This window comes from Microcebus murinus, chromosome 9 (assembly GCF_040939455.1).
Source record: "Microcebus murinus isolate Inina chromosome 9, M.murinus_Inina_mat1.0, whole genome shotgun sequence".
NCBI classification, from domain to species: domain Eukaryota; kingdom Metazoa; phylum Chordata; class Mammalia; order Primates; family Cheirogaleidae; genus Microcebus; species Microcebus murinus.
Genome location: NC_134112.1, coordinates 58298091 through 58324683, shown reverse-complemented (window position 1 = coordinate 58324683; position 26593 = coordinate 58298091). Strand labels below are relative to the sequence as shown.

General features: G+C 34.9%; 1 protein-coding gene across 4 annotated transcripts in view; it reads right to left on the bottom strand.

The window, feature by feature from the left end:
• The window catches only part of MAGI2 (membrane associated guanylate kinase, WW and PDZ domain containing 2), a 1296878-nt gene that overhangs the window by 565634 nt on the left and 704651 nt on the right, over nt 1-26593 (bottom strand). For all 4 annotated transcript variants that reach the window (XM_020289800.2, XM_076006486.1, XM_076006487.1 and 1 more), the window contains exon 3: nt 676-795. In XM_020289800.2, the coding sequence (XP_020145389.2) occupies nt 676-795 (120 nt within the window). The remainder of the gene's footprint in view (nt 1-675; nt 796-26593) is intronic.

The following is a 26593-nucleotide window of genomic DNA, read 5'->3' as shown; positions in this document are numbered from 1 at the left end:
TCAATGCTATCACTCCCCTTATACAGCTAAGAATACTAAGGTTTAGTGATATTGAGTTACTAAATATTTATAGCAGGTAAGTAATGAAGCCAGGTTTGTAACCGAGACAGATTCTGGTTCATGTTATAGTGTTCTTTTCACCAAAGCTTATTTCCTGCATTCAAGGATTGGGTTTAATTTGTTGTTCATGTTTGACTTGGGTACACAAGGAGACCTGCTATCATGACAGAGCTTTGGAGTTCATTCCCAGATTTTATTTTACTACCCCATCATTTTGCATGGGAGGTAAGTGAAGGCCAGTAAAGTGGAGTAACTTGAGAAAGCCACACAGAGATAATGACAGAACTGGAACCCTAGCCCTGTCCTCGTTTAGACACCACCTAGATACAAAGACATTTTATCTGAAAGATCACAGTTTAGCCAGCTTAGCCTCAGGAGACAATCATAAGGATACTTTAGTGGGTATATCATACACATTTCTCTAGGCGTGCTAAGAGTACATTTAACTGAGATGTATTTTAACTGTCCTTTAAAATACATTGTTAAAATTATCTTATTAAAATTCTCAAGCCAAAAACAGCAGCACATTGGCAACCTAGTGTCCTAATGCATTTCAGTCAAATGAGAAAAATGTGCTGCACCAAGGAACAGAGTTTGCAGGAAAGTTGTGCTTACCTTCATAAGTCCCACTTTCTAGGAGAGCACCACTTTTCTCCAATTCCATAAAATCTTCAACAGTGATGAAAATATAGTCCACTCCAGGGACCTCACCCTCCTTATGTGGCCTTGTGGTGCCTGAATAAGGAAAAGTAAAAACAAAAGAGAGACTCTAAATTATTTGTTGTTGAACTTTAGAAATTTACCATACTTCTGAATGTTCAATAACATTTGTTTGTACATCCTGCAAGTTGGCAGTTTGCATTTGTCCTTCTGTTTGTTTGGCAACAGAAAACAGCAGGGGGTAAAGAGTAAAGTAAATGTACAAATCATTTTTCTTCACTAAGCTTATAAAGAGTCCATTGCCATAAAATATGACAATATACTGCATATATTTTTCAGTGAAGAATGCTGAACATTGTGCCCTTTTTGAAGAGATGTTTTGAATATGGGGCCAGGAGTCTGCTAGCTCAGGAATTTCTACATTTCATTTCCATGAATGGACCTCCATTGTTCTGTAGATTGCTGTGCTATGACATAAAATACAATGGAAAATAGAAATCTTAGCAAAATGGCAACGTACCTTTATATTTTCAAGATCTGCTTTCTTAGGGGGGGGCTGTTTGTTGGTTTTCATTTGTTAAATTTGTACCAAAAATGTATATTTGGTTTAAATAATCATAAAACCTTTACTATTACTTAAAATTAAATTTATCATTCAGAGTTGAATAATAATTAAAATTACATTAGTAATTATAATGTTGGTAATATAGTATCTAATTCGACAGGAGGAAACTTTCTTTGACTGCATCATGCAGGCTCTCCTTTACATGGTCTGGCTTCCTTCATGACTGTCACTAATTATGACTGAATTAGGAGGTGACACCCTTCCAGGGGTTACCTAATTGGGGCCACTGCTCCTGCTTCTTGCATCACCTATAGAGGGAATGGAGCTTCAGATGGCCAAGGTGACAGGAGCATCAGCTGCTCTGCTTAGCTGCCCGAAGAACAGAGCCTTCCAGGCATGCTGTCCAGTATGTGAAATGTGAGCAGAGACAGAGATATATATTCAAGGCTGCAGATTTGCTTTCTGGTATATATCCTTCCCTCACCATACCCTAAGCTTCTTCCTTTCTGGTTCTATGCCACCTACATAAGGCATTTTGCATGGTCAGATTGTAATTTACATAATGCATACATGCAAATAAGTATGCAGAAATATACAGAGGCTGAATGTATAAGCAAGGTAGTACACTGGCAGACTTCATATTTAAACCCCCCCCTATATTGTCTATATACTGAAAAGAATGTATTTTAAATCCTTAAATTTTATTTTTTGCCCTCTGAATTTGAAGTCTTTATCAGCTAGGTCATGAAAATAACCAGTCAGCTCTCCTTTTGGTCTGTTAGTATAAAATCTTGACTGCAAATGAAAGGTACAAGCTAATGCCAGAATGTACAATGTGTTGGGAAATTGATTTGGGGTAAAAAATGAATAATTCCAATTGCAAACATTTTTTGAGCTTTGAAGGTATTATTTTCTCAAATTTTTACAACCCTTCTTTGGGGATTTCAAAACAATCGTTTTCCATAATCATGTTTAATGACTTTCCTCTGAATTTGTTATTTTATTTTATTTAACTGAGCCACATTTTGCAATATTTCCTACTGCTTTTATGCTATAAAAAAGAAACCTCCCACACCTAGTATGCATAATGTTTTCAAATTAATGTTTCTATGAGAACCTTCACTTTCAATATCCTCTTATGTGCTTAAATTTGTGAATTAGAAGTATATTAACATGGTTGTGGCAATCAATTTGTTTTTCTACTTATTTAGAGCACACTCTAATCATTAAGAAAAATCAAATAACAAAGATTCAATTTTCCTTACTAATTTATCTGCATAATTCAGAAGCTACACACTTTGGTTAATTAACTGCTTGCAGCATGGTAATGCATTCTGAGCACAGTGTGAGCACAGGATCACATACTTGACAGCAGTTTCCAGGCCTGCTACTTGCCGGGAGTAACTTGGCTGTACCAAATTCTAGTGAACATGTTTGTGGTTATGTTATTCTTGGGAGGACCACCAGTACTTTTAGTTCACTGAGTGGTTTTCCATCTCCATCTTGTACCTCAGACCTCTGTGATGTAGTAGTGTCATCTGCTGCAGCTGACCACCTGATACTGACTGCCTACTTGGAACAAAAGCTTGCCTACTTCACTGAAGAAGTTCTACTCTACACTCTCAAATGCTGCACTCCCCCTCTTTGATATTAATCTCCCATCTTTTTTCTCATTCTGCTCTTCTTTCTAATTGTGACCTCCAGTCCCCTTATCTCTCTTAATTTCTCTGATGTTCCCCAAATCTGGCTTTGCTGGCCTCCCTCACTACTAAGGGACCAGGAACAACTTAGAATCTTCCTTCCTTTAATTCACCTTCATCATTTTCTGACTTATACTAAGTCTCCACATTCACTATTGGCTGTTGTATTCACAGACAGCAGTTGCTACAGAAAACCACAAACCTTCTCCAACAAAGTTCTCTATAAATTCAGGTTATTTAATGCCAGTTTCATCCTACTGATGTTTGAGACTCTTTTTATATGTGGTTTCTTGCCTCTCCTTGTCACATTCCCTCCATTTTCCAATACGGCACTGCATTGATCTTCTGCAGAAGACATGAGCTCATTCTTTCTTGGAAAGCAAGAGACGATCTAAAATCAAATTCCCTAAAGTTTCCTAATTTCCATTTTCCTTATCTGCATTATCTTCATATTTTCTCTTTTCCTTCAAAACTAACCCTTTATTGGAATTATGCATCCATCTTGCTAAAATTAATCCCTTCTCCTTTGCTTCCTCCCAAAATTTAGTTTTTGCTTTTTTTAATCAAAGTTGCATATACAGATATTTTAAATATTCAAGCAATTCTCTGAGGCTTATTATTAAAAAAGCAGACTCTAGGCACCACACCACACCTACACACACACACACACACACACACACCCTTCCCTTTATCCAGAGGCAAACAGGTTCAACTCTTTTAGTTGACTCATTTGCTTTATCTTTGTGTCTCTAAATAATTTATTTAGGATGCACTTGATTTTTTTTTTACTTTAGTAATTATTTCTAGATCTTCAAGTGAATACAATGAGAGTTTAGCCCTCTTTTGCCCACAATTCTACCCCTGTCACACTCACAACTTCCTCCTTTTTCATTCTTCTAACAGAGCAAACTTGTGTTTAGATTACTATTTAATGTTTACATTAATACTAATACTATATAAATCTATTCCCAGATGAACCTTAGAGTGTACCAATTACTTTTCCCTTCTTGTGTAACTTTTTGATTACTGTAGATTTAATATGTCATTTCCATTTTAAATATATTAATCATTAATTCAATTAATAAGTTCCTTATTAGATACATCTTTCAAAATGTACATATATGTTTCCTATTTTATCCAGTTTCTCCTACTGAAGAACTCTCTCCAGGAGCCTTCTAACCTGCTGTAATCTGGACTGTGCTGACCTAGCCTATAGCTGCTACCCTAGCATCATCCTTTGTCAGCATCCTGGGATTCACTTTGCCTCTGTCTTATACTGTTCCTTCTTCATAGGGTTGATGAGAGAAACAAGTGAGACAATTTGTATAACATACTTAAGACAATGTCTGGCACATATTAAGCACTCAACAAGGATTATAAATTAAGTACTGTTGCCTGGGAGAGCAACTTCTATGGTATCATAGAAGTTTTTTCTTTTTTTTAATGAATTCTTGCCACAAATATTAATTTGAATATTTACTATGTGCCAAGTACTATTCTAGATGCTTGGGATATATCCTTAAATAGCACAGATTAACATTCCTGCCTTCATGGAACTTACATTTTAACTGTAAGAGGCAGAGAATAAACAAAAAAAAATTAAAAAGTTATATAGTATGCTATAAAGGGATACATCCTATTAACTGACCAAAAACTACCTCATTAGTACCTCTGCACAATAATTTAGTGGGTCAATTAGACAAGAGGAAAAGGTTGAAGAGAAGAGAGAGACTGTGAGAAAAGGAACTGAACAGAAGAAGAGACCTATAATACTTGGAGGCTTGAGACTTTCGAAGGGTGAGTATTATAACTTGGCTGGGGACCTCTAAGAAGCAACAGGAGATTCAGAATGAGCCTGGTTATATTTTGAAAATCACTCAATTCTTAAAGAGATATTTCACTTATTTCATACATTGCTTGGTTTAGTTTAGGTCATCTGGTTTAACACCATGGTGCCCAATACAGGTAGTTTCGAACTTTCAGTTATTTTCATAGGACTGATAAATATGACAGTGCATAGTGGGTTCTGCTGACTGGTGTATGTGCACACACACAGATATTTACATATTAACTCTCATTTTTAAAAGAAGAAAGTGGAAGCATGGTATGATAAAAAGGTTCCTACAATTGAGTTTCAAGGACATTGCATTCCATTTTTGTTTTAATGTTTTACACATGTGATTCTGAATTAAAACATCATTAAGTTTATCATTAATTTTCTTATCATGCACTGAGGTAAATAATAGATATAAAAGGGCATTATAAAAAGTAAAAGTGTACATACCATGCCAATAATATCTGCATTTTTTAGTAACATTAATAGTACTACTAAGAGTATTGCAATTATAATAAATATCATCTATGGTATCTTATTTTTTGGAATATATTATAATCAAAGTTTTAAATCAGTTACCTTGATTCAGACTAACAGCTCTTATAAAGAAAAAGTTCTTATGTGTAAGGATATAAATTGCCTTTTTTATTGTCTGGGTGTAAAGAAACACGAGTCGAGCTATAAATTCATTTTCTTTGATTCCACATTAAAACGTAGTACACAATTGCTTAGTGACCACTTACAAGCGTCCTTTTGTCTTTTGTTAGGTAGATACATAAAACAGGTAGAGCCTATGGCCTAGGCTGCAAGAAGTTTTTTGCCATTTGCTGAATCATTTGAAAAGTGTGAAAGTACTCATAAAACCTGATTAGTGGGCCATTTAATTTTACCTGCAGGAATAACACCTGCAACAAGAATCAAAAGGCACAATTTTAGATCTATGTGTCCAAAAAGAAAGGCTATTAATTGGTGTTAAATCAATTGGCAAGGCAGTGGCTGAAGAAGGAGAAAGCAATTGAAGTTCTATGAATACCTCTTTGGAAAGTAATATGGCTCTAAAAATGAGGCAAATATATGTGCAATGAAATGAAGTGTTAAACAATGGTAATTTGCAGCTAAAGGCAATTAATGTCTAGACTCAAGAAACAGTTAAGTTGAATTTCCTGGAGTGGTTACTTACCTTATTTTTATGCTGAAATAATTATAGTTGCTTTCACAACTCAAGATATTATGCATAGAGAGTTGACAGGAAAGCAAGACTCAACAGTAATAACAAGTAACCATCCAGCATCAGAAATAGAGTGGAAGATATGCATAAAAAAGAAGGAATATAGATGATTCATCACATAACTGAAGTTGAAGCTCACCTTCTTTTATGCACTTTTATATTTTTGTTTAGGACATTCCTAAGTGGAATATAGAAAAGACCAAAAATAATTTTTATTATCCAAATTATAGTTTATATATTTCATTCTTATTTTTTTCCAGACCACTCCCCTCAAGGAAAAATAAATAGAACTGAAAGGGAGAAAATGCTATGAAGTTTATTTCCTTCATCTCCTTTAGCTTCGTTTCTTTAAAAAAAAAAACAGCTTATTTATTAATTGCTAAATTAAGTACTGCATGAACAACACCTGTTTCATGAGTTAATGAAAATATACTTTTGCTCAAAAGACATGTCTAAAGAGAATGCATTCTCTCCCAAATGGTTAGCTTATTGACACACAGTGAAATCACATGAAGGCCACTTGTCATTTTGTTACCATGGCAACTGGGGGTGCTGATGGATTTTTTTCCCCATTATTATTCTACTTTTTAAATGAAGAAGCACTGTTCCTTTTGCCTTATGAAGAAAAGAGCATGACATTTGTGATAAATGTAACTCTAAAGAACATTTCCCCTCATCTTTCTGATATTTCATACTTTTAGTGAAATACTTTTGGAAAAGTCACCAGCTTAAAGCAAAGAATCATTATTTAGATGATGGTTCAGTGCAATCATCTATTGTGATCTGTTCTGATGTGGTGAAAGCTCCACAGTGCCTGCTACATGGCAAGTACCCAATATATATTTGCTAAAGAAACGGACTTGGAATTGATCATTAATAGTCAAATGTGTTCTAAGCAGATGGGTCACACTGTGTGAGAATCTGAGAAACTGAATTCTGTTCTTATGCATGTTTCTGAATGCATTCTCTCTTTTTTCCTGGTGTTTTTCAACTGCAAGCTGGAGAAAATAAATCTTGACATCTAGGGTGACTTCTTCGGTTTCGACCTTTAATTAACTCACTCTTAGATTTTTGAAGACACTTCTTTAGTTTGTCAGTTACCCATTAGCAAGTCTGAACACCATCACCAGATTTGTGTGTGTGCTTCCAACAAAAACATTCATAAGATTTTTTTTGGCCAGTGTCTCTAATCAAATTTTACATAACCTGTCTAGGCCTTGGGTTACTATACTCATTTTCAATTATATAAAATCCAGAAGTATGGTCTTACACAGACACAGAGCTAAAGTAAGCAATCAAATAATGAAGTTTGGGTCCTTGAATCAGATGTGATAAATTATAAAGGAATGTGAGCCTTATAGATTGCACATTACCTGATGGAGTGGATGGGATTAAGGTTAAAAAAAGCAAAACCTTTGATGTAATTCAATTAATCACCTATTAAGTATAAAAATCATTTATGGCCTCAATAAAACCTATGCATGTTTGATAAAATACTGAAGATTTGACAAATCCATTCATAAAATGAAGGCCACTAGTTACTTTGACTTATTTTTTTAACAGTGTGCTGCTGTAAACCTCAGTAATTATTTCAACACTCCCCCATCACCTAAAACACCACACTGTCAATGATTGTTTAAAGCAGCATCAACATACACTAACAATGTTAGGTATCTTTCAGAAACAGACACTTTTTGAAGAGAATACCTTGAATATAAAGGTTCAGACTAACATTCCATATGGCAGCAATTACTGTTTTAGATTTTAACAGTTTGGATTGAGGCAACATCAGACCCAAATCTAGTAGTTCTTAAAATGTAGGAGGTATCAGAACCACATGGAGACTTGTTAAAACACAGACTGCTGGTTCTCACCTCCCAGGATTCCTGAGTCACTGAGGCTTGGGCAGGACCTGAGAATGTACATTTCTAGCAAGCTGTGATGCTGCTGGTCCAGGAAGCATAATCTGAGAACCACTGCTCTAGCTTCACTCACATCTCAGGAAACCCAAAAGGAAAGCATTGTTAAATTTCATTGTCAAATGCAATTACAACAACCCATGGAGTATGTGGCTCATGACTTTGGCATTGACCCTAGAGTAATCTACAGCCCTGTACTGAGTTCACAGAAAAGAAGCCAACCCTGATTTACTGGTGCATAAGTAAACCGAGCCATGAGAACTATACTGGGTCAACATAGCACTCTCTTGTGCTACTTCACATTGCTTTTTCATAGTTAGTTGAATGTTCTCTTAGAGGTTAAATGAATTTGGGAAATCATGCACCTATCTCCTCTTATGTCTGCTTTTAAATAACTTTCATTATTATTTGAAATGATATAAACTATTTTGGCCCTATGTGTGCAAAAATATGGCTTAAATTCTCACTAGCAGTGATACATGATGATAGGATAAGAAAAAAACAAGAATCCATTGTAGAAGATCTCTTGCATGAAGAAAAACCATGGTGAATGTCAAAAGAATAGAAGACACAAATGAAAAATTTGTAGATCTCCAACAAATAAGAAATAGTAGTACCTTATTATTTCCCCATACAAAGGTATCTGATTTGATAAATGTTAAATTACAGCTTGTTTGCAACTATACTAATCAAACTAAATTAGGTGATTGGTAGCATGCAATTTGGAATTAGAACTCAAAGATTTCTGTTGGCAGAAATTATTTATGCAACCATATCCTTTCGTCAATTCCATGATTTCTCTTTCATAATGATGTCCTTGGTATACACACCAAGAATAGATGAGGAGGAGAGGTGAGGAATCTTATTTAAAAGTTGAAGTTTATTTTACTGACCTGTATCACTTGGACTCAACACCTCAATACTGAGTAATAAAGATACCATCTGGGGTAATCACATTTGAAGTTGACATAGATGTATACAGTTTAAAATTTAAGGCTTCTACTTGAATGGCCATACTTAATTACTGACAGTATCAAGACATCATTGATCAAGGACATCAATGGACAAGGACATCAAGGACATCAATGATCAAGGACAAGCACCTTCACACTGAAGACAAGCTAGGGCAAAGTGAATGATTTCATTCATTCACTCATTCATTTGAATCATCATAGCTATTTTGGTAACCAAAGATTTGTACTATAAATTTTATCCATCCTTCACACCAAAGTCCAACTCCTCCACCCACCAGATTGCAGAAAAAGCTTTAGTTGCACAAATTACTTTCTTCATAAAAATTCTGCCTTTACTCACTTGCATTCACAGTACAGAATAATCAACTGCTCATGGATACAGAAACATAACTAGATAAGATGACTCACCCAAGTAAAATCAGGTTCCTTGATATCTATAGGCTTGACTTTTTGATCCATTCGCACAATATATAGATATAACATAGCTAACTAACTCCAGGGTAGATGAACACTGTACTCTCACCAGTAAAGGCAGTAAACCATCATCTCAAGATTCTTGACTTGGCTATTAATTTCCTGAAATTTTTAAGAGGTTGGAAGAAGATGAATGGCCCTTTTGTTACCAATTAATTTACTTTTGAACTTTCGATTTTAATTCTTCAATATTTAATTTAGATATGTTCTATATTTGGCATTCTATAGTATTAATGAAAAGAGGTTTTTGATTCTCTAATTTATTATTTAACAGATAATGTTTCAAGATTACAGAAAAGAAAGCTTAAAGAAAAAGAAAAGATCAGCGACTTTTTATAGAAACAATATATATTTAGTCTGAAGCTTTTATATTCTCCTCATGTAAAATTAATCTGGGCCAGAACTACATTGCACAGAGACCACCAGTCCTCTGAGCACTGCAGACACTACTCTGTGACCTTCATTGCATAGAAGGTTTAGTGGATCATAACTTTATCATTTTATCACTATTAGAATCTTATAATGACATTAACTTTTAGTATCACCATATGTCTCTGTGGCATCTATATTCTGAAATGCTCAAGGTAGACCACAGAATACAGAGTCTACAGAGTATCAGAAAATCGAGATGAAGGTAAGAAGGCAGTTAACTATTCAGGGATCTCAAAACATTGAAATGCTTGTCAGATTATATGGCATAAATCACATATTTGAGTGATTAGCTTTTAATGGGTTTCACTGAGTTTCTCAAGTACACACACATCAAATTATCATGGAGGGAAGAGGCAAGGAAGGGAGAGAGGAAGGGACAAAATATTAATGAGCACCCACCAGGTGCCCTGAATGAGATGCTTTTATTCTTGTTAAAAATCTTGAGCTCAAGAATCCCCTATACATCTGGTATGACTTAACATTCATAACACTAGCTATTGTATTAATTGATGGTTATCATATAGTTGATGGAAAACAGAATATAAATTCACAGCTCAACTTCTGTATTTAAAAAAAATACAGAATTGTGGAATATTAAAGTAGAAATGTACTCAGCCACAGATGACAGGCCTTTCATTCTGAACTTCATACCCATGGGCATTCACACACGGAAAACATCTGCTTAAATTTTGGGGACAGGCAAGTCTCCCCACTCAGACCAGTGTGACTGGGCACCAGCTATAAATGTTGAGTTGCATGGCCTGGCTCCTCCTCAAGAAACAGAAGGGAAAAAGAGAAAAGTGACTTGATCAAATCAAATCACCATCACCATGAGAAAAAAACCCCACAAGTACCTAGATTTTTAGTCCATAGACAAGTGTATGCCTCTGAAGGAAAAAGGGGAGGAGGGGAGCAGAATAATTTTTCTGTCTTTTTGAGACTTTAATATTAGACACACAGCCAGCATCCCCATAGCCTGTGTCTACATGGTACCTGAGGTGTGAAGGGCAGCAGGACTCAGTTTCTATCCAATTATCATAACCCCCAGGACTCTGTGATCTTAATCCTAGGTCACTGTGCTTCATTCCCAGTTGGAGAGCAAATTAAAAGTGATACAGGGCAAAGAACTGTGTATTGTGAGTTGTCAAGTATTCATTTGAGACCTTTGCTGGAAATTTTTACATACACATATCAGAATAAAACTACACTGTAACAAACACTCTTGACTCTATAGACTTTCAAATCATTGTTCCTGAGAGTTGCAATTATCATGAGAGATTAGGGGGAGCTGTATGAGTTAAAAATACAAAAGAAAATTTTAAGGGAATTTCAAAAGGGAGCTAATCAAGGTACTCTAGGTATAAAGAGATATTGAGTTAATAGTGTTATCAAAATAAATACCGGATTCTTTTGAGAAAATGTTTATAAAGTTTAGATAAATCCTTACCTCCTTTAAAGAGAATAAGAAAACACACTTAGTAGCCAGGATTAATTGAGACATAATGCAAAATAGAGATGACAATACCATCAATCAACAGCTGACTCAGAATGCTCTCCAAAGTACAAGCAGCTAGTAGGGTCCTCTGGCTTTCAAACCCAAAGTATTAAGTACCGTTCCCTAAAAGAAGGGCTACGGAGTACGGTTTTATTCAAAACTGTGAAGGCAGAGGCTGGAGAAACTAGGCTACAGGGCATCAGTGAATCCATGTCAAAATCAACAATGTGCATATGTTTAACATGCTGGAACAAATTTAAGTAGCTCTTTATCTCCCCAGTTCAATCCAAACTATTTCTTTGAGTTAGGGGTCTGCAAACTTCTTCAAAAAAGGCCAGACAGTAAATATTCTAGGCTTTGCTGGCCATATCGTCTCTGTGGCAACTACTAAACTGTTATTAGAAATGCAAGCTGCCACAGATAATACATAAATAAATGAGTATGGCTCTGTTGCAATAAAACTTTATTTACAAAGTGTCAGGGAGATTTTACCCGCAAGCTGTAGTTTGGCCACCCTGCATTAGATTTTTGATGCTGTATGTCTTGATACTCTTGTCTTCTAGACTCATAAACCAACAAGATGCAACTTAAATGCCAGCCTTTGAGTGTACTAGCCAATGCAGACAAAAAATGACCATTTCTGACTGTGTAGCAGTATGAACTGTAACATTTCATATATGTGTCCATTTTCCTTTGGGAAACTTCTTACATACAACTAACCAGATAACTTTCTAATACACAGAAAGAAAAATAGGGAAAAAGTCTGAGTCAGGGACATAGACTTTTGGCTCTCAAGAAGCAAGAAGGGACTGTTCTCAAGAAATCTTTGACCTAATTTGAACAGGTAGAGCTCAGGGGAATCATAAGTTTTATGATGCTGCGCTAGGAGTGGAAACACATTTGTTCCTGGTAAGTAAAGCAGTGAAGGAGCCACTCCATACACTAGGTCAGAGGTCCTCAAACTTTTTAAACAGGAGGCCAGTTCACTGTCCCTCAGACGGTTGGAGGGATGGACTATGAAAAAAACTATGAACAAATTCCTATGCACACAGCACATATTTTATTTTGAAGTAAAAAAACAAATGGGCAAAAACACCCGAATGTGGCCCATCTTTTTGTAGTAAATAACAGTATCCTGCTGACCCTGCTTCCATTTTAGGATATAATTACATTAGCAATGCTTCTGTAGGCTATGAAATTTAGCAGACATTTAATACAAGGATAGAGTATTGAGCTTCTAAGTGCTCCTGAACTTCATGAACACATTTTATTGTGTTGTATGTATGCTCCATGCTCACCATGGGAATCAGGTTACAGTTGTTGGAGAAAGGGGTATTCACAGTCATATTTTATACTTGATAGGAAATTTGTTATTTCCTGACATAGAGATTAGAGTTGCATAATAAATTTGTATATGAACCATACGCACGCACAAAGTTTAGGACCATAGCTTAGTAAAATTAGCATAGTATATGAAAATAAAGCAAAAAAGGTAATTATATTAGGTTAGGCAATCCAAGATAATTGATTCTGTAATGCATTGCAGCAAAATATTGAAAATAGTTTATCTAGAGTGTCGTTGCCTGCTGAAACAATCTGGTAATTTTTAAGATATTCAGTAATAAATTTTAGAAAACTTCAATTTTTTATTTTTCAAACTTATCCTCTGTCCAAATATATATGGAATGTTTGAGAATATTAATCTACTAACAAAAAGAAAAATAAATGGCTGATGAATATAGCAAAGTAAAGAATTATATGAGAGGTTTCTTTTTATGAATGACAATATTCATAAAAACTAATTCTGATTGAGCTCTAACCTTGCATGAGGCCCTGTACTCTGCTCTTTGCATGCATTATATCTTTGATTTCTCTTGACAACTCAATAAGTTGGGTAGCATTATACTTTTTGAGTAACTTGGCCATGTCATAGGACTGGAAAGTGACAGTGTCAGTATTCAAACCTGGGTGGCCTGGCTTCTAGGCAAGGGAGTACTCCATCATCACCCACAAAATCTCCTATAAAGAATCTGTTGTGGGAAATGAATGGGAGCAGTGGTTAGGAGTGGTCCATGTGCCTTGTGAATGGGAGATGAGCAGCCACCCATCACAGTACATTCAAATTGAGTGTCATGCCAAGAGGGACTAATAAAACTAGCAGTCAAATATCCTATGAATATCCAATTACCCCAATTTGATCATTATATATTGCATGTATGTATCAAAATATCACATGTATCCCATAAATACATATAGCTATTATGTATCAATTTAAAAAAATCTCTAATGGAGAACTAGGGAGAAGTAAGACATTCTCTAAACCAGGCGTCCTCAAACTACGGCCGCAGGCCACGTGCCGCCTGCCAAAGACATTTATCCAGCCTGCCAGGTGTTTTTGCCCAGGCTGCCTGTCCTGCTTAGCAACCGACTTGTCCTGGGCCCACAGTGCGCACTCTCCAATGGTCTGAGGGACAGTGAACTGGCCCCCTGTTTAAACAGTTTGAGAACCCCTGCAAAACTGTTGCTGAGTTGGAGCAGGGATATCCAAAAAGATAACTCAGAACTATCAAGAAAGTAGCTCAGTTGCTCTTCTGCTCCAGAGGGTAAATGGAAAAAATACCATAGAACTGCAAAAAGAAATTCACAATTCCACAACTGTACTTTGAGATTTCAACACCCCTTTCTCAATAACTGACAGAACAAGTAGACAGAAAGTCAGTAAAGATATAGGCCTGAACTTAATCTAATTGGCATTTGTAGAACTCTCAATAATGTACATTCTTTTTGATTGCACAAGGAAAATTTGCCAAAACTAGACCATATTCTGGGCAGTAAAAAAGTTTCAACAACTTTAAACAACTCAAATTATAAAAACTCTGTTTTCTTGACCACAATAAAATTGAATTAGAAACCAATAACAGAAAAATATCTGGAAAAGCCCTAGATATTTGGAAAAACTTTCAAATAATCCATGAATAAAGGAAGAAATACAAAAAACTAGAAATTATTTTGAACTAAACATAAAAAACAATATATCAAAATTTGTGAGATGTTACTAAAGCAAGAATTTGAGAGAAATTCATAATCTAAAATATTTATATTACAAAAGCAGAAAGGTCTCAAATCAATGACCTCAGAAAATAGAAAAATTAGAGCAAATTAAGCAAAAGTAAGAACAGTGAATAATAAAGATCAGAGTAGAAATTAATGGAATAAATATAAAACAATAAACAATAAAATCAACAGCTGGTTCTTTGAGAGAATCAATAAAATTGATAAAACTCCAAACTAGATTAATGTCAAAAAGAAGAAAGAAGACACAAATTATCAATATTTTGCAATGAAAAAGTAACTTCACTACAGATTTGATAGAGATTAAAAGGTTATTAACGGAATATTACAAATTTATGCCAATAAATTTGACAACTTAGATAAATGGAAAAGTATCTTGAAAGACACAAATAACCAAAGCATGTTTAATAATACTGTACTTAGACAGTATAAATACTATAAAAATATACTGGAGAATGTGTGTATATGTGTCTGTGTGTGACTATGTGTCTATTTGAGTTTATACTTAAAAACTATCCCTTAAAAAATACTCCAGGGACAAATAGCTTTGCTGGTGAATTCTACCAAACATTTAAGGAAGACATAATGCTAATTCTATATAAACTCTTTCAGAAAACTGAAAAAAAGGCAAAATATTTAATTCATTCTATAAGGCCAGTATTATCCTGATACCAAAACCAGACAAAAGTTACAAGAGAAAATTACAGACTACTATTCCTCATGAACATAATACAAAAACTCTAAAAAAATTTTAGCAATTTGAATGGAACATTATTTTAAAAAGATAACACATCATAACCAAGTGGAGTTCATACCAGGCATGCAAAATTGATTTAACATTCAAAAACCAATCAATATAATTCATCATATTAATAAGCTGAAAGAGAAAACACATTTGATGATCTCAATAAATAACTGAAAGAAAATTTGGCAAAATACAACATCCCTGCTAAAAACTCTCATCAAACTATGTTGCAGATATATGTGTGTGTATGCATATATAGATAGGTAGATTATGCAAAAATACCATTTACATAAAGTTTTTAAATGTGCACAATCTATTTATGAATACAAACACATATAGCAAAAGTATAGCAAAATATGTACAATTATGAACACCAAACCAGTAGAGTGGTCACCCCTGGAGGATGAGAGAGGAAAATGAGGTTGCAGAGGGAATCTGAAGAATGATTTAATGGGGGAGATTCAACAGTATCTGCAATATTTTATTAAAAATAAAAAGATCTGAGAAAAGGTAGCAAAGTATTAAAATTTAGTAAATCTTAGTGGAATATATTCAGGTGTTTATTATATGATTCCTTCTCCACTTCTGGAACCTTAAAGTAAATGATGGTACAAAAATATGCCTGAATATTAAGCAAACATTAAAATAACATTTATAATTCTATAATGGTGTGAAAATGCTTATGATGAGTAAAGTTACTTTAAAGCAAGACAAAATTTATCTAGGAAGACAGCAATTTTGTAAATGTATATATGTATATGGATAATATTCTACTGTGTAAATTTATCCCAATTTGTTTATGTACTCTACTACCAATGAAGCATCAATGACTTTTATGTTAGTTTCAAATTGTCACTATTAGAAACAGCACTACAGGGAATGTTTTTGTATATATACGACTCCTGTGACATATTTTTCTATGGAATACACTTAGCAATATAATCACTACCATATCAATACTTTGCCTTTATAAAACTAAAGGAAAATACAATCCCATATAATGTCAAGAAAAGGTAGTTGAACTTAGCTTTTTCTCTTTGCCTGCATCAACTGCTACTTGAATGATAATTTGACAATTTATGTTGACAAGCCTCAAACAATCCTTTAGCACTGCCTAATAATCACACTATATCATTTCACTTTCTCTCTATATCATTTCACTTTCTCTCTACATTGTTTTCAAAACTATTGCTCTTTTTCCAAACCTTCTGTCTTAGAATCTTACACTCCCAGCTATCCCCTGTCTCCTTTGTCTATTCAATCCACTTTTAAAATCAAACACAGGTTGAAATGGATGCTAATTGAATATAAATTACTATAACCTCTTTGATAGGCAGTTGATAAATATCAACATTTAAAATGTGTAAATATTCTGACCAAATAATTCTATTTCTAGAAATTTATCATCCAAACATTTTCTCATGCTCCTATATATATATATATATATATATATATATAGAGAGAGAGAGAGAGAGAGAGAGAGAGAGAGAGAGAGAGAAGTATGTTCACTGCAGCATACTTATAACAGAGAAAAACCTACAAATGAGACAATTTCTTCCCCACCACCTTCAATTATTGATTGAAAATAGTACATCAGAGTAGTAGGAAAAGAAGAGGCCTCCATATATCCATACTTACAATTCTCTGTCTTTTTCTTAGCCTTAGCTTCCAAAGACATAACAGCTGTAACCTGAAATATTGTTGAGCCTCATGATTTTCTTTCACCATTGTATCAGATATTTTTTTCTTCGTTTGTCTTTCATTTATTTTAGCATCATCTAGCATAGGAGCTCTCAACTCTAGCTACGTGCATTAGAATCACTTGGAAAGGTTTTAAAGCCAGTGGCTCCACCTGAGATGAATTAAATCAGAATTTGGGGGTTAGCGCCCAGGGATTGCTAGTTTTTAGAATGATTCCCAGGTGAGTTTAATTGTCCATCAGGGTTGAGGACCACTGATCCTGGAATATAATCAGCAATTTGGTTTACCATTAGAAAGAAGAACTCTTTAATTCACTTCTAATTCATTCCCATTTGTTCTGGAAGTTTAGGAAGATGGTGAAATTTATTTTGGTTCCAGGAATCTTACGACTTGCCGCTTCCAATCTGCTATGTAGTTTTAAGTCTTCTGATGTCAATCTAAGATATTATGCTATAGAAATTTGTTACATCGCAGGCCTACAACCATTTTTGCCCTGTGTGATCAGTCTCATGGCTTCAAGAGTTCCGCAAACTTGCACTCTTAGTTATTTCAACATTCTACATAATATACCCTTAGGTCAGCATTGATGTGATGATTAACGTCCTTCAGCTGAAACATTCTGACTGGGTGCAATTTGTTGGTCATGCGTGCCTTGTTAAACTTTGTGTCTGTTGAGTAGTGTTGCACTTCTTTTATTTCCCATAGTGACTTGTTGAAAGAGACATTAATCTCCACTGTTTCAGGCCTGGCCCTTTTGTTAGAGTGTATATGAGTTGTGATCAAAAAGTAATGACACATTTTTTGAAGTTTGGTTTTTTATAAGGTTTTTTTTTTAACAAACCTGTCAGAACTTGAACATGAAAATGAGTATTTCCACCTCTGGAGAATATATACTAATCCTAACATACTAGCAATGTTAAAATTTTGTTTTTACAATTCTACTTATTGGAATGGTTTTTGGATTCAGTGGCACCTTTTCAGAACATCTACCATCACAGCAAATTTTCAACAGCTGAGACTGAGTTCGGCCTGTGAGGACAGCAGCTAAAACTTGTTCAGATCCAAATCTTGTGAATATTGTGTGTTACACATTAAAGTAGTTAATACTATTTGGTTCATAACAGAAGTGTAAGTAAGACAATGAAACAATATCTTTCTTTTCAGAGATAGGTTTGTTGCCCAGGGTATAGGGCATGACCTATACCCTGACCCTACAGTGAGCATGACCATAGCTCACTGTAGCCTTGAACTCCTGGGCTCAAGCTCTCCTCCCACCTCAGCCTCCAGAGTACCTGGGACTCCAGACATGTACCATCATACCTGACTAATTTTTTTAATTTTTATTTTTTTGTAGAGATGGGGGTCTTGCTATGTTGCCCAGGCTGGTCTTAAAGAGAACCTCCTATCTTGGCCTCCCAAAGTGCTGGGATTACAGTCGTGAGCCACCACACCTGGCCTATTTTCTTCGTCACTACACCTTGCTGTGAGGATAATGAACAAAAAATTTATTTTGCTTCAGAGCAGTTGGTAGCTGTTCCACTGTCAAATTATCCCTAAGTTAATAAAGCTCTGTGCTTTGGCCTGGCTATCACTGTTGTCATAAGCATAAAGTCACACAGATGGAGACAGTGGTATGAAAGAAAGGGGTTAGCCTCTGGGATGGAGAAAGTTATTTAACCTCACTAGTCCTAACAGTCCTCGTTTCTAAAATGGGAATAATAATGCCAACCATGTGAAAGTGCTGTGAGGATTAAATGAGAAAACATTTTTAAATCCTTTCCCCTGACACTCCTCACATTCTGATTTAAGTAGCAACATCCTTGGGATTTTGCTAAAATGAGGTCTCTGATAAGCAATCCTGGGTATGGCTTGAGATTGTGCATTTCTAACAAGACTCCAGGCAACACCAATACTGCAGATCTATGGCCACACTTTGACCAGCAAGGCTTTAGTCTTACCTATACTAGGTAACTCAGCAACTCAAAAAGGGTTAAGTTCCTTCTTTTATATATGAAACATCTCCATCTTTGTAGTTTTAAGGGTTTGGCTTTTGGTCAACAACTGTAAGCACTAATACTACTGCATGAGAGATCCTGAGTATTATCCCAAGGAAAGTGACTCATGGTACATGCACTAATAACATGCATTTAGCCTTCATGTTTATGACTTAATGTCTTCACTCAATAATAAAAATGTCCTAGGTTCCTACTGTCTGAACTACCATTCCAGGGAAGGAGTAGACAGGCATCAAAGCTATGGATTGATTTGGACAGGGAAGTGGGAACTAAAGTCTCATGTGGGAGTGGTCTCCAAAAGCCACGGTCCCCTATGTCATTTCCATGGCAGTGGGCAAAGAAAAAGAGCTGAAGCCAAAAGAATTGAAATCAGGCAAAATAGGCTTTCAGGGTCAGGATGTTTAACTTGGGAATACCTCTTCAGTCAATAGTAAAAGAAGAGAGAGCCTTTAATGAAGTAGTAACAGGGGAATGCACAGAGAGGAAATTGCTTTTGTTAGGAAATTCATTTTATGGGCAGTTATAATGAAAATATACCGTTCTATTCCAAGTCAATAATGATATCCAGCAGTAGTCTTTGTCCTTCCTTCACTCAGCATTGCTGCTGGCTATTAATCATTTCAAACACAATAAGAAGATATAACCAATCTAGGTATGTCAAAATATAATTAAATCCTACTCAGCTCTAAATAGTATTCTGTTTGAGGTAACATGATGATGTCTGGCTAACAAGCAAAACACACATCCAATAGTCACTTTGTTTCTTTGTATCCAAATAGATAGTGTCACCTCATACTGCCAAGGAGCTACTCAAAAACAATCAAGAAACAGATGCATTCTCAGTAGTGATTTAGGGAGTTTGTGTGAGTAGGCTTTTAGCAGTCCTTGACAGGGTAACCTCATCACATTTCATGAAGCTTGAAAACTCCTCTGTCATCCTTAAGATTCTTAGTAGTATCTCTCACTTCATGTTCTTTCAAATCAATCATTATATATCCTGGAAACATCTCCTCCATAAAGCTTTAAAGTAGTTTTGATCCAGTAGTAGTATTTCTACTGTTATGTAGACTGGTAGTGCACACCCTCCAGCCTCTTGTTGAACAGTAAAGTTGCTTTCAGATAATTCATGCAACAACACACAAAACATAAAAATAAACAGGTATACATAGGTGCCATATAAACCTTCTGCTTCTGCACTTGGCTTACTTGGATAATAGAGACAATATAAAGATTTTTTCAGCTAAGTTAATTCCTTCAATGCCTACATTGTCCCGAGTCATTGGCTATTCATCACTCCTTTATTTCATCTTGCCCACTGAAGAACAGCTCTGTGCTTTGTTAACTCTCTTATTAACGTGCAGTTTGGCTGTATAGGTTGTTTTAAGTCTACTTTTGTTAAGTATAGAACTCACAAATGTGTTAAGTTGTTATTAGAAACCCACTGAGAAAAGTAATTAATATGATTCTTTCAATAATTACAGATATTCAAAATAGTTGAGGTTCTATCCTAAAAGTAAAGTGGATTATGTTTATGCTATATGTACATTTATGGTACTTAGTTAGAATAAAATGATGACCTGAGGCAATAAGAGATCTTAAAATACCCTAATTTAAGGCAATGTTATAATTCTTCAATGTATTTGACTATGAGGATTTTATTAAAAGTGGTAATACACACACACACACACACACACATACACACACACACACACATATATATATATATATATATATATATATGTATGTATGTATAACATATCCCAACCTTTTGGTAATCACTGCCTTCTCTGAAATATGAAAGTAAGAAGACAATAAAGACCTCAAAACCTAAAACAACAAAAAGAACAAAAGGCCACTCCTATGACCAGATCAGACAGTAATCACCACTGAATATGCATTTTGCTGTGCAAGGAACATCTGAAACATCAGAACAATATGCAGGTTGTATATGTACACATGTCTTGAAATGAAGAAAATTTAGAAAAAGTATATTTTATTTCAACAAACATGACTGCCCAATGAGTCTCATGCACCAGACATTGTTCTAGGTAATGGGGAGATTCCTATCCTTAACAGTGTTAAAAATAGACAAGCCAATAATGTCTGCATGTCAACCTTCAAGACACTTCCACATTCAAATTTCCCTTATTGATCTCCAGTCTCAAGTGATTTCTTAACTTGAACCTATTGCAGGAACCAGATTACTATCAAACAAACAGACTTTTGTTTACATGGTGTTTGACTTTTAAGTGGCAAACAGTAAGTTAAAAATCTATTTAATGAAGTAACATCAAGAATACAGAATGTTTAATCAGCTCAGTCTCTGAATCTTCCCACATCTCCTGTTCATCCTCACTAGACTTTCAGCACTTTGAGGTCAAAAGTTTCTTTTTATCCATCTTTGAATAAACACAGGATATGTGCAATGAATAGTTATAAAATAAATGATGAAATACTGAATAATGAATACTGTTCCTTACAATTATACCCTGAAGATTGCAAGAAATGGTTTGTCTGAGAAGGGAAACTACTAGTATTTTAGCAACAATGGTCAAAACCAGAATATTTAATTATTCAAAATTATCTTCAATCCACAGCATTAGAGTTAATAGCAGTGGCTTTGCAGATAGCATAGAGGTAAAGAGCATGAATTCTTGAAAGTTGTCTGGGTAAAAACCCTGGCTGTCACTTATTAGCTGGGTGACCTTAGACAAGTTACTTAATTTTTCTGTGTTCCAGTTACCTCATTTGTAAGATTAGGATAAAAACATACTACTTTTCTTATAGTGTTATGAGGATTAAATGAGATAATATTTACAAATTGCCTGAAATGACTTGTAGCACATAGTAAACACTATAAAGATACTGTTAAATAAATAGATAATCCCAATGTGAGTCTTGAATAAACCTGGCCCCATAAGATATTCTGTGTAATTACATATCAAATAGATTTGGGGAGTGTTTCATTTTCTGAAGAGTTATAGTATAAATTTGTAAATTTGAAGCTTTGGAAAGTTTTATAGCCCCAAATTCTTGTTTCAATGTGTTTACACCAACACTTCCCAAGTCTGTTTCAGCATGGAATTCCTTTTCTCCCACATAATAGACATATTTGTTCCATTAAATATCCATAGTAGTGGTTCCAGTTAATACATTTCAGGAAAGTTTGTGCTCCTATTGCTGCTTTGCATGGCAATTATTTGTATGTAATTTTACATCATATATTTCAAGTCACAACTAGTCTGAAGATATAGATTTTGGTTTTAATATCATTTGTATTCTTCTACTGATCTCTTTCTCTCTGTTTTGGCACAACCTCCGTACAGGATTTCACACAAATGCCAAGAATGCTGATTTAAATATAATATAAAATGCTACTCAAAACAACAAATTCAAGACTTGTGCTTTGAAAGGATCCTGGTTTAACAGCTACAAAGTCTCTAGCCACACCCACAAAGATGCCCTCTCAGGCAGAAAGGCTGAAAAAAAAAATCATAGTAACTACCAAAACCAAGACAGATGGAAAACCCATTGCTCAAACCTGGAAGGAGCCTCCTGTCAAACATAAGCCATCAGGCTGAGTTGGTCACCTCCAATATGATTCACCTCAGTATGGAGGGGAAATTCCCTGCCTGAAGGGAAATGGTAGAAGCTTAATTTTTCCGTATAGCTTACTCACTGCCTTGGTTTGTATGAAAACCAGAGAAAACAGATAACTTGCTCTTACGGTATGGATGGTAATTCTGAAACAGCCAGGAAATGTCTCCTGTGTCCTTCAGAGCAGCATCACCCAGAAGGCAATGAGCAGTAAGCTTGTCCCTCTTGCCACATACAGACTCCGATATGTACTGGAATTTAAACTACAGTAAAAAGAGCATCACAAACCAAAGAAGGAGATGTGTTTAGAAAGGATGCAAGTTTGAGAAAATTGATAAGCTACTTGAGGGAAAAATAAAAGTAGGGAGCCCCATTTTAAACTATAACTTAGAATACATCACACAAGAGCCAAAGAGGCTGTCCATTACACTAATGTGGTCAGAAAAAAAAAAGGGCTCGTGTACCTGACAGACTTGGGATTAATTCATGACTCCATCTCTTCCTGTGTTGCTTTGAGCAAATTACATGAATTCTAGGCCCTTCTAGGGTAAAATGAATAGAATGGTATTTTTCTTCTTGGATGATGATGAGGAAGAAATCCTCTATCCAACAACAACCCTTGGCAAGAATTTAAACAAATCTTTACAAGAAGAGAATTTTCAAAAACTGTTATTAACATGAGAGTACAGCCACCATGTGGTAACTTCCTTATTCCTATAATTCCTGAGATAAATTAGAAAAGGAACCAAATTCCACTTTGTCAGGTGATGTAAGGTTGACAGATTTAGCTAATAAAAATACAGTATACTAGGCCGGGCGCGGTGGCTCACGCTTGTAATCCTAGCACTCTGGGAGGCCGAGGCGGGCGGATTGCTCAAGGTCAGGAGTTCAAAACCAGCCTGAGCGAGACCCCGTCTCTACTATAAAAAATAGAAAGAAATTAATTGGCCAACTAATATATATATATAAAAAATTAGCCGGGCATGGTGGCGCATGCCTGTAGTCCCAACAACTCGGGAGGCTGAGGCAGTAGGATTGCTTAAGCCCAGGAGTTTGAGGTTGCTGTGAGCTAGGCTGACGCCATGGCACTCACTCTAACCTAGGCAAGAAAGCGAGACTCTGTCTCAAAAAAAAAAAAAAAAAAAAAAATACAGTATACTTAGTTAAATTTAAATTTCAGATAAAAATCAATTCTTTTTTAAGTATATATGTCATACAATATTTGGAACACATTTATACTAAAAATTATTCCTTGTTCACCAGAAATTCAAGTTTAATTGGGCATGATGTATTTTATCTGGCAACCCTATATTGATGTCACAAATAGTTGACAAATGGCCAAATAGTTTTTAAATGTTCAAAATCATTAATCATCAGAGAAATGCAAATCAAAACTACAATGAAATACTATCTTAGACCTGTTAGATAGCTATTATCAAAAAGACAAAAGATAATAAATATTGGCAAGGATCTGAAGTAAAGGGAACCCTTATACTTTGTCACTAGGAATGTCAATCAGTACAGACATTATGGAAAACAATATGGAGGTTAGTCAAAAAATAAAAACAAAAATAGAATTGCCATATGAACCAGCAATCCTTTTCTGAATGCATACCTAAAAGATATTAAATCAGTATCTCCAAGAGCTATCTGTGCTCCAATATTCATGGTGACATTATTCAAAATAGCCAAATTATGGAATCAACCTAAGTGTCCATCAACAGATGAAGAAAATAATAATGAAATATTATTCAGCCTTAAAAAAGAAGTAGATCCTACCATTTGCAACAACATGGATGGACCTGGAAGACATTATGGTATGTGAAGTAGGCCAGACACATGAAGAAAAATTACTGCATGATCTCTGATATGTGGAACCTAAAAAAATCTAATACATAAAAACAGAAAGTAAAATCATGGTTACCAGGGAAGGGCATTGGGGAAAATGGGGAGATATTGGTGAAGGGCTACAAAGTTGCAGTTATGCAGGATGAATAAGTCTAGATATCTAATAATGTATAGCATAAGGACTATAGTTGATAATACTGTATTACACACAGGAAATTTGCTAAGAGAATAGATTTCAGGTGCTCTGACCACAAAAAAAAAAAAAAAAAATTAAGGTAACCATATGAGGAGATGGATATATTAATTTGGTTGACTATAACAATTTCCTTGTGTGTGTGTGTATATATATATATCAAAACATCATGTTGTACACCTCAAATGTATACAGTAAAAATCATCACTTTTTATACATTAAATACATACAATTTTCTTTGTCAATTATACTTCAACAAAATGGGAAAAAATTCAAAATTTCTGCTTTGCAAAAGACACTGTAAGAGGATGAACTGAGTGAAAATATTGGCAAAAGACATATATAATAAAGGACTGTTATTTAAATATATGAAATTTTAAAAGTCAGCAATAAGAAAACAACCCAATTTAAAAAATGGGCCAAAGACCTTAACAGAGACACTTCACCAAAGAAGATATATGGATGGAAAATAAGCATGTGGAAAGATGCTCCACAACATATATCATTAGGGCAATGCAAATTAAAACAACAGTGAGATACCACTACACACCTATTTGAATGATCAAAATCTAAAACATCTAAAACACTGACAATACCAAATGCTGGTAAGGATATGGAGTAAGAGGAACTCTCATTCATTGCTGGTAGGAATGCAAAATGGTACAGCCACTTCGGAAGAGATAGCAGTTTCTTATAAAACTAAGCATACCCTTACTATACAATCTAGCAATCACACTCCTTGGTATTTATCCAAAGGAGTTAAAAATGTATATCCACGCAAAAACCTATACACACACAATTATAGCAGCTTTATTCATAATTGCCAAAACTTAGAAGCATCCAAGATGCCCTTTAGTAAATGAATGAACAAATTAACTGTGGCAGACAATGGGATATTATTCAGTGCTAAAAAGAAATAAACTATCAAACAATGAAAAGATATGGAAGAAATTTAAATTCATATTACTAAGTGAAAGATGTCAATATGAAAATGCTACATACTGTATGATTCCAACTATAACATACTGGGAAAGGCAAAACTATGGAAACTTAAAAAAGATCAGTGGTTGCTAGGGATTAGGGGGAGGAAGGCATGAATAGGCAAAAGACAGAGGATTTTTAGGGCACTGAAACTACTTTTTATGATACAATAATGACAGATACATATTGTTACACATTTGTCCAAACTCATAGGATATAACAATATCAAGAATAAACTCTAGTGTAAATCATGAACTCTGGGTGATAATGTGTGTCAGTTCATCCAGTGTAACAAACCCACCGTTCTGTTGGGGGATATTGATAATGAGGGAGGCTACGCATGTGTAGGGGTGGGAAAATATAGGAAATCTCTGTACCTTCTGCTCAATTTTGCTGTAAAACTAAAATTGCTCTAAAAAATAAAAGCTATTTTTAAAAAGCAAGTAATCAATCAATCAATTGGGAAGTGCTCACTCCTTTTCTATTTTCTGGGGGAGATTGTATGGAGTTGGTATTAATTCCTCTTTAAACATTATGAAACCATCTTGGCTCCTGAAGGTATCTTTTCAGGAGTTTTTAAACTATGCATTCAATTGTACAAAATAGAGAACACAGAAATAGAACTACATAAATATGCCCAACTGATTTTTGGCACAGGTACAAATGCAATTAAATGGAAGAAAGATCGATTTTTCAACAAATATTGCTGGAGCAAGTAGATATCCATAGGTAAATATATATATATACACACATATATATACACACACATATATATACATATTTTTAAAAGATCTTTGGTGTTAACCTCACACATTTTACAAAAATTAACTAAAATGGATTATGAACTTAAATATAAAATGTAAAGCTATAAACCTCTTAGAAGAAATATAGAAGAAAACCTTTAATATCTAGGGCTAGGCAGAGTTCTAAAGCCAAAAGCACAATCCATAGAAGAAAAAATTGATAAACTGGACTTCATATAATTAAAGCCATTTGTTGTGTGAAAGACTCTGTTAAGAGCATGAAAAGACAGAGTACAGAATGAGAGAAAATATTTGCAAACCACCTATCCTTTTGGTGCCCTGTCACCCCTCCCTCAC